The 17,679-nt window shown below is 40.8% G+C and overlaps 1 protein-coding gene across 50 annotated transcripts in view; it reads right to left on the bottom strand.

Moving 5' to 3' along the window:
* Nucleotides 1-17,679, bottom strand: part of PBRM1 (polybromo 1) — a 142,681-nt gene that overhangs the window by 51,624 nt on the left and 73,378 nt on the right. For all 50 annotated transcript variants that reach the window (XM_055273970.2, XM_055273905.2, XM_055273974.2 and 47 more), the window contains 2 exons: nucleotides 14,467-15,109; nucleotides 8,352-8,563 (listed from right to left, as the gene is read on the bottom strand). In XM_055273970.2, the coding sequence (XP_055129945.1) occupies nucleotides 8,352-8,563; nucleotides 14,467-15,109 (855 nt within the window). The remainder of the gene's footprint in view (nucleotides 1-8,351; nucleotides 8,564-14,466; nucleotides 15,110-17,679) is intronic.

Genomic DNA, 17,679 nt, shown 5'->3' with positions numbered 1-17,679 from the left:
TTTTTTTCATTCTTTTATCCTATTTGATGACCTTGGGTGTTTGATTGTGGTGTAAGATGGGTTCAGTTGATGGGCTTAGTTTCTAGAGGATTTTAGGGGGCCAAGGCTCAGCTCAGGACTCCTGGACTGTGTGCCCCAACTCTGGGGGACTGGTATCAGGCCCTGGCTTTTGGATAAAAGCCATTTTAACTGGAGTGATATGATATCTCATTGTTTTTTCTGATGATCAGTGATGTTGAGCACCTTTTCATTTACCTGTTTGCCATTTGTATGTCTCCTTTTGGGAAATGTATATTCAGGTCTTTTGCCCACTTTTTAATTGGATTATTAGATTTTCTCTTAAGGAGTTGAGTTCCTCATACATTCTGGTTACTAATCCACTGCAAGATGGTTAGTTTGCAGATAGTTTTTTCCCACTCTGTGGGTTGTCCCCTCACTTTGTTTCCTTTGCTGTGCAGAGGCTTTTTAACTTGATGTAATCCCATTTATCTACTTTTGCTTTGGTTGCCTGTGCCTGTGGGGAATTAAGAAATTTTTGCCTAGTCCAGTTTTATTCTAGTAGTTTCATAGTTTCAGGTATTAGATTTAAGTCTTTAATCCATTTTGATTTTTGTACATGGCAAGAGACAGGTGGCTAATTTCATTACTCTGTATACTGATATCCAGTTTTCCCAGCACCATTTATTGAAGAGACTGTCCTTTCCCCAATGTATATTCTTGGCACTGTTGTCAAAAATGAGTTCACTGTAGATGTATGGATTTGTTTCTGGGTTCTCTACTCTTTTCCATTGGTATATGTGTCTGTTTTTATGCCAGCACCATGCTGTTTCAGATACTATATAGCTCTATAATATAAACTGAAGTCGGGTAATGTGATTCCTCCAGTTTTCTTTTGGCTCAAAATAATTTTAGCTATTCTGAGTCTTTTATGGTTCCATATAAATTGTAGGATTGTGGCTGGGCGTGGTGGCTCACGCCTGTAATCCCAGCACTTTGGGAGGCCGAGGCAGGCGGGTCACGAGGTCAAGAGATCGAGACCATCCTGGCCAACATGGTGAAACCCTGTCTTTACTAAAAATATAAAAATTAGCTGGGCTTGGTGGTGCGCGCCTGTAGTCCCAGCTACTCGGGGGGCTGAGGCAGGAGAATTGCTTGAACCCAGGAGGCAGAGGTTGCAGTGAGCCGAGATTGTGCCACTGCACTCCAGCCTGGCGACAGAGTGAGACTCTGTCTCAAAAAAAAAAAAAAAAAAAAAAAAAAAAGAAATGTATCCTACAGGCATACTACCTGGCTACTGTTGCTGATTATTCAGGGCCCAAGGACTCTTTAGTCAGCAGGTGATGAATTCTACCAAGACTGGGTCCCTCTCTTCAAGGCAGTGTATTCCCTTCTGGCTCAGGGGCATGTCTAGAAATGCTGCATGGGAGCTAGGGCCTGGAATGGGTGCCTCAGGACTCTGCCCAGTGCCTTATCCTACTGTGGCTGAGCTGGTATCTAAGCTGCAGACAAAGAACTCTTTACTCTTCCCTCTCCTCTCCTCAAGTGGAAGGAAGAAGTCTTTTTCAGAGCTGCCCAGGGTTGGGGAGGGGTGGTGCAAGTACTCCCCTGCTTACCCTGCTGGTGTCTCACATGTCATGTGCCCCCTAAGTCCACTGGCTCTGAGCCCAGTACAGCACTAGGACTTGCCTAATAGTTGTAGTCCTTGTGGCCTACACTTCCCTTCAAGTTTATTTAGGACCCCGGAACCCTTTAGCACACAGTGGCAAGGCTTGCTGGAACTCAAGTTCTGACAATTGTCCAGTCCATTGGGCTGGACAATTCCCTTCTGATAAGGGCTGGCCTGAATGTTTCCTCTGTGGGCATTGGCTGAGTTCCAATGCAAATCCCGCAATCACTGTGCTAACTCCCACAAGCACAAAGATTCTCTGTGCCACACAGCTGATGCTGGGGTATGGGAGAGGGGTGGTGCCAGCAATTCTAGACTGTGTTTTCTACCCTCTTTCAGTGATATTAAGTTAAAACTAGGTATTGTGATTGTTTACCTGATTTTTGGTTCTTATGAAGGTGCTTTTTTTGTGTGTAGATAGTTGTTAAATTTGGTGTTCCTGTGGGGAGGACAATTGGTGGAGGCTTCTATTTGGCCATCTTGCCCTATCTCCTAATTCTCCTAATTCTTGGTATTATATATATAATTTTTAAAAGTTCTGCCAATTTTGGTGAAAACTGTTATCTAGCAATTGATTAATCAAGTGAATCCCTGTGTTATACACAGCAGATCTATAAGGTTCTTGAGAATTTTATACCAGCAGTAACACTATCAGTTTACTGAAAGGGACCGAGAGATTAGAATTTTTTTTTTGTTTTTTTACAGACAGGGTTAAACCAGGTTTCAGGGTACCGGCACCATCACAGCTCACTACAACCCTGAACTCCTGGGCTCAAGTGATCCAGCGATCCTCCCATCTTAGTCTCGTGTGGTGGCACATGCCTGTAGTTCCAGCTACTCAGGAGAGTCTCACTGTGTCGCCCAGGCTGGAGTGCAGTGGCGCAATCTCGGCTCACTGCAACCTCTGCCACCCGGGTTCAAGCAATTCTCTTGCCTCAGCCTCCCGAGTAGCTGGGACTATAGGCATGTACCACCACACCCGGCTAATTTTTGTATTTTTAGTCGAGACAGGGTTTCACCATGTTGCTCAGGCTGGTCTCGAACTCCTGACCTCAGGTGATCTACCCACTTTAGCCTTCCAAAGTGCTGGGATTACAGCTTGAGCCACTGCGCCCTGCCAGTTATCTTTTTCTTCCTTTTATTTCTGTTGTTGTTCTACTTCTGGGAGACTTCTTCAACTTTATATTCTAGTATTTCTCTGAATGGAAAACAACTTCATATATAATTCACACACCACATAATTCACCTACTTAAAGTTCAACAGTTTTTGGTATATTACATTATTAGTTTTTAATAATTGTAGTAAAACATATAATACAAAACAGTTATCATTCTGACCACTTTTAAGTGTACCATTCAGTGGCAATAATTTAGTGTTGTGCAACCATAACCACAAACTATTTCCAAAACTTTTTCATTATCCCAAACAGAAACTTTAATCATTAAACAGTAATTACCCACTTCTCCACTCTGCAACCTGGCCCCTAGCAATCTCTATTCTACTTTCTGTCCCTATGAATTTGCCAATTCTATATACTTCAAAAAAGTATAATCATACAATATTTGTCCTTTTCAGTTTGGCTTACTTCACTTATCATAAGGTTTTCAATGTTCATTTACATAGCATGAATAAGGATGTCATTCCTTTTTATGGTGGAATAATATTCCATTGTATGAATATACCACTTTTTGGGCTTTTGTTATTTTTCATTGACATATGATAATCATGTGGCTGGTGTCTGCAATCCCAGCACTTTCGAATCTGAGGAGAGAGGATCCCTTGAGCCCAGGAGTTTAAAACCAGCCTGGGCAACACAGCAAGATCTCATCTCTACAAGTAATTTAAAAAATTAGGCCAGGTGCAGTGGCTCACATCTGTAATCCTAGCACTTTGGGAGGTGGAAGCAGGCAGATCACCTGAGGTCAGGAGTTAGAGACCAGCCTGGCCAACATGGTGAAGCCCCTTCTCTACTAAAAATACAAAAATCAGCTGGGTGTGGTGGCACACGCCTGTAATCCCAGCTACTCAGGAGGCTGAGGCAGGAGAATCGCTGGAACCTGGGAGGCAGAGGTTGCAGTGAGCTGAGATCACACCATTGCACTCCAGCCTTAGCAACAGAGCAAGACTACATCTCAAACAAACAAAACAAACAAACAAACAAACAAAAAATTAGGTGGGTGTGGCACATGCCTCTAGTCTCAACTACTCAGGAGACTGAGGCAAGAGACTCGCTTGAGCTCAGGAGGTTGAGGGTGTAGTGAGCCATGATCGTGCCACTGCACTCTAGCCTGGATGACAGAATGAGATGCCATCACACACACAAAAAATTGCACATATTTATGGAGTACAGTGTGATATTTCGATAACATGGATACAACATATAACAATCAAATCAGGGTAATTAGCATATTAATAATCTCAAGCATTTATGACTTCTTTATGTTGAGAAGACTCAAAATCCACTCTTCTAGCTATTTGAAAATATAAAATAAATTGTTAATTATAGTCAGTCTGTAGTACTATTGAACACTAACTAGTAACTTATTCTTCCTATCTAACTATAAACATATAGATGGTCAATATGCATATGATAAAATGCTCAACATAACTATAAACTTCAGGGAAATGCAAACCAAATTAAAAAAAAATTTTTACTGTTGGCCAGGCGTGGTGGCTCACGCCTGTAATCCCAGCACTTTGGGCAGCCGAGGTGGGTGGATCACAAGGTCAGGAGATCGAGACCATCCTGGCTAACACAGTGAAACCCTGTCTCTACCAAAAATACCAAAAAAAAAAAAAAAAAAATTAGCCAAGTGTGGTGGTGGGCGCGCCTGTAATCTCGACTACTTGGGAGGCTGAGGCAGGAGAATGGTGTGAACCCAGGAGGTGGAGCTTGCAGTGAACCAAGATCACGCCACTGCACTCCAGCCTGGGCGACAGAGCGAGACTCCGTCTCAAAAAAAAAAAAAAAAAAAAAAAAAAAAAAAAATTTTTTTAACTGTCAATCTCACTTGCATATGAAAATATTTTTTATAAAAACATTGACGTTTCATGGATGTATTATTTTTAAATACATTTTAAAATTGTGATAAAAAATCTATAACAAAATCTGCCATTTAAACCAATGTAAAGTGTGCATTTCAGTGATATTAATTACAATCACAATTTTTGTTTTTTCATTGATATAATATTATAAATATTTATGGGGGACGTGTGACACTTTGTTGCATTTATAGAATGTGTAATGATCAAGTCAGGGTATTTGGGGTAACCATCCTTTCTATGTGTTGGGAACATTTTAAGTTCTCTCTTTTTATCTATTTGGGGATCTTTGACTCTTCTGTAACTGGATGTCTAAATTTCTTGATACACTTGGAAAGTTTTCATTCATTATTTCACTAAACAGGTTTTTCAACCTTTTTAAATTTCCTCTTTACCTTCAGGAATACTCAAAATTTGAGAATTTGGTCACTTTATGGTGTCCCTTATGTTACCAAGCTTTGCTCATTCATTTTTATTTTTCTTTGAATGAGTTATCACTATTTCAAAAGACCTGTCATCAATTCCTGAAATTATTTTTTCTGCTTGATATAGTCTGTTCTTAAAGCTTTCAAATATCTTCTGTATTTCATTCAATAAATTCTTCAGTTCCAGAGTTTTTTAGTTCTTTTCCATGATATCTATTTGATAAAGTTCTCATTCACATCCTGAATTGTTTTTCTGATTTCTTTGTAATGTTTCTAAGAATTCTCTTGTATCAAACTTTGAATTATTTTCCTGGAATCTGATAAATTACTGTTTGTTTTTGAGATGGAGTCTTGCTCTGTCCCAGGCTGGAGTGCAATGGTGCGATCTTGGCTCACTACAACCTCCACCTCCTGGGTTAAAGGTATTCTTCTGCCTCAGCCTTCCGAGTAGTTGGGACTACAGGTGCGCGCCACCATGCCTGGCTAATTTTTGTATTTTTAGTAGAGACAGGGTTTCACCATGTTGGCCAGGCTGGTCTTGAACTCCTGACCTCGTGATCTGCTGGCCTTGGTCTCCCAAAGTGCTGGGATTACAGTCATGAGCCACCGCACCCAGCCAATAAATTACTTTTCGACTGAAATCTATTGCTAGAGAATTACTGGGTTCTTTTGGAGGTGTAATATTTCCTTGCTTTTTCTTGATTCCTGTGTCCTTATATTGATATTATATGTGTGTCTGGTATAACAGTCACTTCTTCCAATGTTCTGAATTTACTTTCGTAGAAGAGGACTTCTCCCTGAAGATGTATCTGTGGTGTTGGTTGGGCAGGATATTTTGGTTTTGAATCTGGGTGTGTACAGTAGTGTAATCTCTGTACGATTCCTTCTACTGTAAACAGTATCAGTGGTATCCATGACTTAATAAGAGGCTTAGGGCAGCAACCCCCAATGTTTTTGGCACCAGGGACCAGTTTCGTGGAAGATAATTTTTCCACAGACGGGGATGGGGTTTGTGGGGGTAAGGGATGAGGGTTGGGTGGGATGGTTTCAGGATGAAACTGTTCCATCTCAGATCATCAGGCATTAGAGTTTCATAAGCAGTGCACAGCCTAGATCCCTCACATACACAGTCCACGATAGGGTTCATGCTCCTATGAGAATCTAATGCCACCATTGATCTAACAGGAAGAGGAGCTCAGGGGGTAATGTTCGCTTGCCTGCCACTCACCGACTCCTGTGGAGCCCAGTTCCTAACTAATGTGGGCGGTGGGGAGGAGGTGGGTGCCCCTGGCTTGGGGTGCAGTTGACAGTGGAGGCTGTGGTAAAGTACTGCTGGGGACTGGGCTGTCAAGTGGGCCACGCTTTGGGCCCCAGAGTGGTGTATACTGGCACTGGTGTTAACAGGTTCAGGCAGGCCAATTCTTGGGATTCCAGCTGGCTTGCTGGAGTGCCAGGAATGGCAGCAGTGGATCGAGCAGGTGGGTGTGTTCCCGAGCCCTTGGGCAGTGGATGTGGCAAGGGTGAAAGCAGTAGCAGTGCTAGGACAACTCTCTGGGACCCAAGTGTTCTGCACCAGTGCTGGCAATGGCTATGATGGGTGGGCTAGTACCCGGACCGACAGGTAACACATGAAGATGGGTGCCAGTTGTGGTGGTAGTGACAGATTGAGTGGCCCTGACCCCACATGCTGGGAAAAGTGCTCAGGTATCACTAATTGTCAATTGGGCTGGACAATCCCCAGGCCCCTGGATGGAATGTGCAGATAATTACATGTATGTGATCAATCAGTTGCTGCTTTCAAGATTTTCATCAGTTTGATGATGATGTATCTAAATGGGGCTCTTTTTGTGATTATCTTACTTGAAATTCTTGGAGCTGTAGGTTAATGTTTTTCACCAATTTGAGAGGTTTTCAGCATTATGTCTTCAAATCTTTTTTTCCCCCTTTCTCTTCTCTCCTCTGGAGCTCCCACTATAGGTCTACAAGGAAACTTGACACTAGGGGTTGCTCCTCCTTTCTACAGCCAATGACTTAGGTGAAGGTTGTACTTAACTACCTCAAGCCCATAAGGATGTACCATGTGCTGACAGATCTGTGTATAGGTTGGGGGATGCACTCAAAGTTGCGGCCAATTTTCAAGTAACCTTTGGATTTTGCTTTTCACCAGGTTATTTTGCATCTTCCCCCACAGCATGTGTAGGTTTTCCAGCTGGCTGGGAATGTGTGGAGAGCTTATCTCAGTCCTTTTATAGATGTCTAATTTTCAGAATATTCTTTAACTTGGATCATCACCTTGGGCCATCCAAGTTGCAGCTTCACTCCATGCATTTCTGCATCAACCACTTTTAGCTGGCAAAGTCATAGATTCCCCTCTCCCCTAAACCCCACACATATATATTCACTATCTTCCTTAATGAGTATATCATATATCTCCTTTGGTGACAAAGCTGTTGGTTTTGCAGTTAGTTCTATGCTGGCAAAATTACTACTCTCACCAGCCAGGTTTCTTTCCTTTCTTTTTGGGGTATGCCATCGCTTATAAGAATTTGCTTCAAATCAATCTATTTTGTTTTCTTGCCTAAGGGAAAAAATCTGTGGAGGACATTTGATGCCAAAGATTAACACAACTTAGAGTCACATATTCTAGGAATCTATATGAACTTGAACTTTATCAGAAATGATCCAATTTGTAATCATAAGGTCCTGTTATCAAAATATTTCTTAATTCTGGCAAGTGACCCAAAGTAACATTTTATAGTTTGATATAATTAAAATAAAACTTTTCTCCAGCTATGTGATTCAACCAAAATATCATCTACTTGTCTGGTCCAAAGTATCTATGAGGAAACCAATGCTACTGTATGATGTGGCAAAAACTTCATGGACTCACTGTTGAGAATGTTTTCTAGTTCTAGCTGGCCTGCTTAGGTTTTGATCTACCAATAATATAAACAGGCATTAAGCCCCCACACTTGTGAATTAACTGACTTTTTTCCTTGAATGCTAGGATAACAGCTGTGTCACAGGTAACTTTCAATCTTTCCCAGTTCTGATGACCAAATTAATAACTATACAAATATTTGCATCTCATTGCGTCTACTCTAATATAGTCAATACCCTGAGTTTTCATTCAGACAGGACTCTTTTACAGCTAATTATGAGAACAGCTAGAAGACAGTATATTTTTTCATATTCAGTAGAATGAAAAGAAACCAACCTCTTTTTTCTTCTTCTCGTTTTAGTTTATCTTCCTCTATTTCTTTTGGCAATTTTTCCTTTTTCTCTTTCTCCACATCATTATGCAAATGTTTTGTGGTATAGCTGAGTGCCGGTGAAAGAAGAATCTCTCCATTTTTGCAGAGTTCATCACGAATTTTAATAAAAAACTGCTGAAGTTCTACCGCATCTTCATATATTTCTGAATCTGTCCTATAACAGCATCAAGAGTATCCATTGACACACAAGCTGTTTCTTTTAAACACCTCAATTATATGTTAAATTCTATTAAATGCTTAATTGATATAGTGGTATTTCCGTACAGGCCTATGAAGAGTATCTTTCTGAAGTCTGTTAGAACAAAATCCGAAGTGTCATTTTACCATGGTAAGCCCCATGCCCACCATTTTCCTTTACTTCAAGGCTCACTTCTTGTACAGCTCATGTAAAAGGAAAGGCCTCATGTATTTTCTCTTGGAGATACATGGCACACGCATCAATCGATTCTGGCAGGGGAAGGTGGCTGCCAGAACCAAGAATTGTACCAAGGCTCCACAATATGTTCAACACTTACTCGTATCTATTCTTTGAATTTTTACTTTCTATTAATAGCAGACCGATGTGTTACATAATAGGCTCTATTTTCTTCCTTTTGGTCCTACATCATGGTTGCCTAGGCTAGTGAGACCCTGAACCTAAAGTGAGTGAGTACCTGAACCTAAAGCAAAGCCATGAAGGTATTCTATAATGGTTACAGGCCTCAGAGTTAGTGTTCATTTTAGGTTCCCAGAAATAACTGTGTAATTCTGGGGAACCAGCAAAGGCAACACAGTGAAAGATGGAAAAAAGATTATGTATGTCATACCCAGAACTTTTCTGAGTCTCCTTCCTCATTTATGAAATAAGGCGGCCAGGCATGGTGGCTCATGCCTATAATTCCAATGCTTTGGGAGGCCGAGGCAGGAGGACTGCTTAAGGCCAGGAGTTTGAGACCAGCCTAAGCAACACAGCAAGACACTGTCTCAACAAAAAATTAGCCAGGCATTGGGGTACATGTTAGGCAACAGGGGTACCTTAATGGCGCCGGTTCCGGGTTCTTCTCCCCTCTTTGACCGGGCACTGTCTGAACCCGCCAAAGGAGGGCCAATCAGAAAGAAGCATCTCCTACCTTCCCTTGGGCCCGTCCCACGTAGGCCCAAGGGATATAAAACCCAGCACACCAACAGCTCTCTCTCTCTCTCTCTCTCCTCTTCTCTTCTCTCTCTCCCCACCCACGCAACCTGACCTCTACCTCTCCAATAAAGATCTCTTGGCTGCCACCAGTGTCGTCTCTGACTAGCCTGTCGCCCTTCAGTACACACCTGCAGTCCTAGCTATCTGGGAAGCTGAGGCGGGAGGGTCACTTGAGCCCAGGAGTTCGAAAGTGCAGTAAGTTATGATGGCACCACTGCATTCCCACTCTGGGCAACAGAGCAAGACCCTGTCTCTTAAAAAAAAAAAAAAATCAATAAACAGGCCAGTTGTGGTGGCTCACACCTACAATCTCAGCACTTTGGGAGGCCAAGGCGGGCCAAAATGGTGAAACCCAGTCTCTACTGAAAATACAAAAACTGATGGTGCACACATGTAATCTCAGCTACTCAGGAGGCTGAGGCAGGACAGTCACTTGAACCTGGGAGGTGGAGGTTGCAGTGAGCCAAGATCGCGCCACTGCACTCTAGTCTGGGCAACAGATTGAGTGAGACTCTGTCTCAAAATAAATAAATAAATAAATAAATAAAATGTGGGGAGTGGGCAAAATAAACTTCAGACTTTGGAATTTTGACTGGAGGAAATTTTATTACTGTTTCTAGTCCACTGTGGTCTGAGGAAGGTTTACATACAATTGTTTTTATTTTATTTTATTTTTTTTTGAGACTGGGTCTTGCTCTGTCACCCAGACTGCAGTGCAGTGGCGTGATCACAGCTCACCATAGCCTCAACTTCTTGGGCTCAGGCTGGCTAATTTTAAAATTTTTTGTAGCAACAGGGTCCTCCCTGTGTTGCCCAGGCTGGTCTCGAACTCCTGGCCTCAAGTGATCCTCCCTCTTCAGCCTTCCAAAGTGCTTAAATTACAGATGTCAGCCACCACACCTGGCTGGCTTAAATAGAATTCTATTAACTAAGAATATCAGAGTCTAAAAACTTATTCACAAAACTAACCACAAAGGTCTTAGCAGTTACAGAGACATTCTGGTCAGAGGAGTGTGGCCAAGTAGGCCACCTGCTGATACATGCCACTAGAGCATCAAACTTCAGAGAGGTCCCCAGAATGCTGCTCCCATCAGCAAAGGTGAACTGACAAACAATTAAAAGACACGATCAATAACCTAAATGGGTGTTTCTAGAAAGTCTTTTTTTTTTTTTTTTTCAGACAGAGTTTCGTTCTTGTTGCCCAGGCTGGAGTACAGTGGTGCAGTCTCAGCTCATCGCAACCTCTGCCTCCCAGGTTCAAGTGATTCTCCTGCCTCAGCCTCTCAAGTAGCTGGGATTATAGGCACCCACAACCACGCCTGGCTAATTTTTGTACTTTTGGTAGAAACAAGGCTTCACCATGTTGGCCAGGCTGGTCTCGAACTCCTGACCTCAGGTGATCCGCCCGCCGTGGCCTCCCAAAGTGCTGGGATTACAGGTGTGAGCCACTGTGTCCCGCCTTGGAAAGGTTTTAAATATCTTTTGGGGTCATAGAAATGCTAATACTTGTAGGAAAGCAATAAAAATAAAACTTACCAAGGGAAGAGACCCCTGAAACACTTTTTTTTTCTTCCTGAGACAGAGTCTCACTCTGCTGCCCAGGCTGGAGTACAGTGGCACGATCATGGCTCACTACAGCCTCAATCTCCTGGCTCAAGCAATCCTCCCACCTCAACCTCTCGAGTAGCTGGGACTATAGGCATATGTCACCAAGCTTGGCTGATTTTTTAAATTTTATTTTAAGTAGATATAAGGAAGGTCTTGCTATGTTGTCCAGACTGGTCTCAAACTCCTGAGTGCAAGCCATCCTCCCACCTTGGGCTCCCAAAGTGCTGGGATTACAACAGGTGTGAGCCACTGTACCTGGCCCCTAAAACACAATTTTATGTCTGTTTTCTGAATGAAGGTATTTGAATTCTGTTCAGTTGAAATTAAAGTTCATTTTATAATAGTGTACAATTTTAAGTATAAAATTAAAAGTGAAAATTTTTGTAAATAAAAAGTAAAAAATTTTTGTAAATACCTTTCATGGTACACTAAAAGGGCAGATCACAATTCCATCATATTGCATGGTTTAGAAATGAACATTTTGTACAAGATTCACTAAACACCTAGTATATGCTTTTTTGTTTATTCAAAGCACTACAAAGAATTTATTAATCTAAGAGGTCAGGTATTCATTGAATGTGCAGGAACATAAACTCAAGCTGGAAAAAGAACTCTAAATTCCCCTCAATTGGTAAGTAATCTTTTTATATAAGGCAGACATTCAGCAAAAGAAAATAATTAAGAATACAGGAGGCTCTTAATGCTTCCCTTGTTCATCTTCCCACAGGTCTCTTTTACCTGCAAGGGGGTCACAGTGTTTAGTCTGGGAATACTGCCAGCAGTTTAGGAAAGCCAGCAGCCAACTGGCATGAGTCAGCACTGTGCTGTTACTAAATACTGTTGATGGACAAACTATTGTCATCTGAGTGAATTTTTCTCTTGTTATGTCTCACTGTTCAGATTCCTTCTATTTTAGCCTGTGAAGTCCTAGGTGATGTTGAGTAACAGTGGTGGGTAGGGGTAGGGGTAAATGGTGATGAAGCATGAAGACTCTTATTAGAGATCAACATGGAAATCTACTGTATGTAGACTTCATTGAATTTATGAACTAATATTTCTGGGATGCCTAGCTTTGCTACTGATAATATAGTAGATAAAGGCATAGTTTATCATTCACTAAATTGATGCATCCCCATCAATTCTTATTAAGTACTTATTCTTAATAAGTACTATAAGCAATCACAATACTATCTTCGTTCACAAGGTTAAGAATGGCTCCCTGTATGTTTTTCTTTTAAAAATTTTTCCTAACTACTAAATTACCAGGGATCCCTTTTGTTTTTCAACAAAGCTCTGGGCATGAGGGTAAAACTGTGTGCATCACTATCTCGTAAAAATACACCTTGGACTCTTCCAGGCCTCAAAAGCAAAAAACAATCATGTCAACAATGGGAGAATGAAAAGAGCTAATTTCCTAGAGACACAAATCTTAATTCTTAAAATAAACATCATCTATACAACATAAACAAAGTTCCTAATAATCTAGAAGACAAATACTCATTGAAAGACTCATAGAACTAACACCAAGATGTAATGGGGCTAAGCAGGGAGGGGAGGAAGGGAGGGGTATTAGACTTAAGGACTACTTAAGCCAAGAACAAGAACAGAAAGAAGTCTAAGCTACATGAAAGCAGAGTTTGTTTTGCCCACTGGTGTATTCCATGCATCTAGAATATGCTCATTAAGTAGCCTCTCAATAAATATGTGTTGAATAAATGAGTAACTCCAAGAGTTTTTGACTGCAAGATGTCCCTCCATCCTTCTCTTTATTTCTATTCAATTGCTGAAGAACCATATTATTAAGGACCATTTCTTAAAGGTGTCACACATGGGCCTCACCAAACTGGCCCCAACTCTATCCCTGTCTCTTAAACATACCATATTCATTTCCTAACTCCATTCCTTTGCTCACAACATTCATTTTATTTGAAATATCCTCTTGCCTATTCATTTGAACCCTACCTATCATCCCATTCTTTCCTGATGCCTCATGCCTTTTTAGGAGAACTGTGGCCCACAGAGTTCCTTACATCACCATCTGTACTAAATATAAGGTTGTGGTATATTGTCTCATGTCTGGAATTATTTTTCCCTTAAGCATAAGTCCTGGCCCATCCATCAGACTTCAAGCTTTTAGAGCACAGAGCTCAAGGCTTATCATCCATGGCCATGCTCCATGACTTGTCCTGGTAACTGGCTCAGGAGTAGCCCTCTGCAGTGGAGAGCAAGACAAGTCACATCACTTACTAGTTGTATGACTATGGGTAACTTTTCTCTGCCTATGCTTCTAATTCTTTCACATGCAAACTGAAAAGATTATCACTTATCTAGAAGGGCTATCATAAGGGTTAGAGATTGCCTTCATAAAGTGCTTAGCATGGTGCTTTACAAAGAGCTGGTGCTTAACACAAGCAGCAAATGTTACTGTTTTTTCTCTTTTATTTGCAAAGACACTGAAAGCAAACATTATTACTTGCTTTTCTTTAAAGGTTCAGAGCAAATTCTGATTTCATAGATTCCCTAGCTGGCATTACACTGCCTAAAGGTCTAGTTCTAAACATGATAGGCTGTAAGCTCCAGGATGGTAAGGTTTGTATCTTTATTTTTTTATATTTTCCCAACTGTCTCTAAGAGCACATATAAAATAAACTGTAATTGCTGAATTTAATAGTCAAGTTTGCTACTGACATGCAGCAAAGATATGTCACAGATAAAAATTAGAAGGAAATTTAAGTTTAATGTAAATCTAAATTTGACTGCTCCTTTTAGAACGTTTAATGTCTTCAGCAAGCTCTTAAAGTAAGAAATCTGAGATTAAAAAAAAAAAGAAACCCTCTGAGGTACTTAATATGGTGATCAAATTTCTATCAGTCTAACCTCAGGTCAATACCTTAGAGCTATTTTATTTAAAGCATTCGTGCACTGAAGCCAAACCTTAAAAGAAAGATGCTGTTACTATTTCCAATTAGAAACATTTATCTTTTTAAAAAACACGTTCTATGAAAGGCTGTATTTTAAGTTTATGCTTTTCAAGATATTTTCAATTTTGTCTTCCTCCTCACTGGCCTTAATCTAAGTGACTTAGTGGTGTGCCTTCTCTCCCCCACAGAATATACTCACTCTTAAGAAGTTCTGGCTAATTAGAATTCAGAATAGCATGCTACCAACTACAATCATGTATGTAAGTGGAAATAGTACATCAAAGCAATATTCTTTCATCTGTTTTGTATTAAATAGCACACATCCTCAAAATGAAAATGGCTTTGAAAACATACCGATTCATCCTTCTTGCTCGTTCCAATACTTCAAACATATGCTCTTGAAATAAATCAAGCCGCCGGTAGCGATTATTTTCAACATTCTTCCTAATTATGTCAAATGTAAGGGGTGGTTTGTTAGGAAAGTTGGGATCCACAGCAGGAATTTCTGCTAAAGAATCACTGTAGCATCTTCCCTCATCATCCTGATGACTCATGACTGACACAAAAAGATTGTGGATAAGCTCTTGAATCAGCAAAGTCACATTTGGGACATGAGAGTCCTCATCTCCCTCCAGGTCTCTGCGTGTTTCAAGCAGGACTTTGTGTAGAACAAGAGCATCTTTGTAGATCAAAGACTCAGGCTCATTGTATGTACAGGCATTATTAAACATCATGACAAAGTCCTCAACCATAGAGTCAATATCTTGGTACTTGTTGGCCATCATGTGACTTCGAATTTTTTCCATGTCCATGGGCTTTTTAATAGTCAGATAGTAGTCAGGCAACTCAGATCTAGAGGGAAGCCTCAGAAATATGGCACTGAGGCGGCGACCCCTCTTATCAGTATAGTTCTTTACAGCTTCATAGACCTCATTTAGTTTCTGCTGCATTGGAGTCATGTATTTTGATTTTTTAGGAGAAATGCCACTCTTCCTACCTAAAGAGAGAGATTTAATGTTAAATGAATAAAATAAATGAACCTAAATTTGTATACAGATGGTAGCATAACCACAAGGGACGATTCCAAGTAATCTGTAAAACCTAGCAATTAGCATGTCTATAGTGAAATATATAGACAAAAAAGAACTAAAAAAATTTTTTTAACTGTTTTCAGTAATTGTATTTTTGATGGGAGACTACTGTAAGGTTGAGAAAGCTGTGAATAAGAAGGAATAAAGCAAATGAGTAGCTATGTGACATTCTATCACCTCTGGTATCCCTGAGAATGAGATTTTCATCATGGGATAAAAAGAGATAACGGATGTTAAAACATAGGACATTAATAATTACCTTGAGGCCTTTAATCTCAATTGAAAATATCAGTATGAACTTATGATGTATTTTATCTTTAAATATAAACATACAAACACAAATTTCCTAGCTCTGTCCACTGAAAATCGTACAAACGATGACTACCTCAGTAGCAGTATAGCCCACACTAGAGTTTTAAAATACTAATTCCAAATACTAACGTTGAGGAGCCCTCACCTTTCAGCAGAAACATGAAAAAGGTAGGGCTCCTTGGCAAATGGCTGATTCCCAGTCTGGTATATCTTCAAACACTAGACAGTAAAGAATCTATCAATGACTTCTTACTGTGACTTCATGTCAACAGAATATAGGAACCGGCTGGGCGTGGTGGCTCATGCCTGTAATCTCAACACTTTGGGAGGCCAAGGTGGTGGATCACCTGAGGTCAGGAGTTCAAGATCAGCCTGGCCAACATGGCGAAACCCTGTGTCTATTAAAAATACAAAAAATTAGCCGGGTGTGGTGGTGGCACCTATAATTCCAGTTACTCGGGAGGCTGAGGCAGGGTAATTGCTTGAACCCAGGAGGCAGAGGTTGCAGCGAGCTGAGATCAAGCCATTGCACTCCAGCCTGGGCGACAGAGCGAGACTCTGTCTCAAAAAAACAAAACAAAAAGAATATAGGAACCAGCCTGATTATCAATAAGAACAATAACTTCAATTACAACTCAGCCATATGTTTAAGTCTGGTAGTTCTTAATAATACATACAAACAAACAACAAAATGGGTAAATATTGAAGGATGTTAGTAAACCAATGCATATTTTGAAAACTGGTAAAGAGGAAAACAAAATAAAACAAAAATCAAGCCTTATCCTTTCAAAAAGCAAGACACACACAAAAAAAACACTGTACCACTGGCTAATCAAATATTAGGTAAGGCAAAGTTTCTCTATAGCTAATAAGGAATAAAATTAAAAACTATCACAATTTTACATCCCTTTCATGAATTAATAATTAATTATGTATGCAACAACACCTGTTAACAGAAAGACATAAATAGATTTCACATGTACCTGATGGAAGACCATGTATTACCTATGAAGTCGGTTTTTCTGCCTAAGGGAGAGAACAGGCGATCAGACCTCAATCTGATCAAGCCTCTGGCTCCAACTACCAATTTATAGGAAATACAAAGGACAGAGGAACACATGAAAGTACAACATCATGGGGCAGGAGCTGTGGCTTATGCCTGTAATACTAGTACTGTGGGAGGCCAAGGTGGGCAGATCATTTGAGCCCAGGAGTTCAAGACCAGCCTGGCAACATAGCAAAACCTTGTCTCTACTAAAAATACAAAAAAATGAGCTGGACATTTTGGCGTGTACCTGTAGTCCTAGCTACCCGAGAGGCTAAAGTGGGAGGATTGCTTCAGAAGGAAGGTGGAGGTGGCAATGAGCCAACAATGTGCCACTACACTCCAGCCTGGGTGACAGAGTGAGATCCTGTCTCCAAAAAACAAAACAAAACAAAACACAAAACACACAAAACCCCCCACAACAAATGGATGCAATCAGCAAAACCCAGACTATGGGAAACTATAGCACAAATCTAATTTCTTCAACAGATAAATGGTAAGGGGTGGAAAAAGAGAGAGATGGAGGGGAGTTTACAGATTAAAAGAAGTATCGGGCTGGGTGTGGTGGCTCACACCTTTAATCCCAGCACTTTGGGAGGCCAAGGCGGGCAGATCACGAGGTCAGGAGTTCGAGACCAGCCTGGCCAATATGGTGAAACCCCACCTCTACTAAAAATACACAAAAACTAGCCGGCTGTGGTGGCACACACCTGTAGTCCCAGCTACTTGGGAGGCTAAGGCAGGAGAATCACTTGAACCCAGGAGGCAGAGGTTGCAGTGAGCCGAGATTGTGCCACTGACTCCAGCCTACGCAACAGAGTGAGATTCCGTCTCAAAAAAAAAAAAAAAAAAAAAAAAAAGAAGTATCAATCAGTTGCAGTATGTGGACTTTATCTGGATTCTACTTTAACCAGACACTGCCTCAAGACATGATACAACATAAGGGCAGCGAACCCCTTATACAGTATCACCACCAAGGTGAAACTTAATCTAATTGCACCTTCAAAGTTAACTTCTATTTATAAGAAATAAGGGAAATAAAGAAAAAAGTTACAGATATCACAAGGAAGCAAGCCTGTCTAACCTAGAACTTGGGACACTGTACAGGAAAGTGACCTG

Source organism: Symphalangus syndactylus, chromosome 1 (genome assembly GCF_028878055.3).
Source record: "Symphalangus syndactylus isolate Jambi chromosome 1, NHGRI_mSymSyn1-v2.1_pri, whole genome shotgun sequence".
NCBI lineage: Eukaryota > Metazoa > Chordata > Mammalia > Primates > Hylobatidae > Symphalangus > Symphalangus syndactylus.
This window is presented reverse-complemented; position numbering and strand designations above follow the sequence as displayed.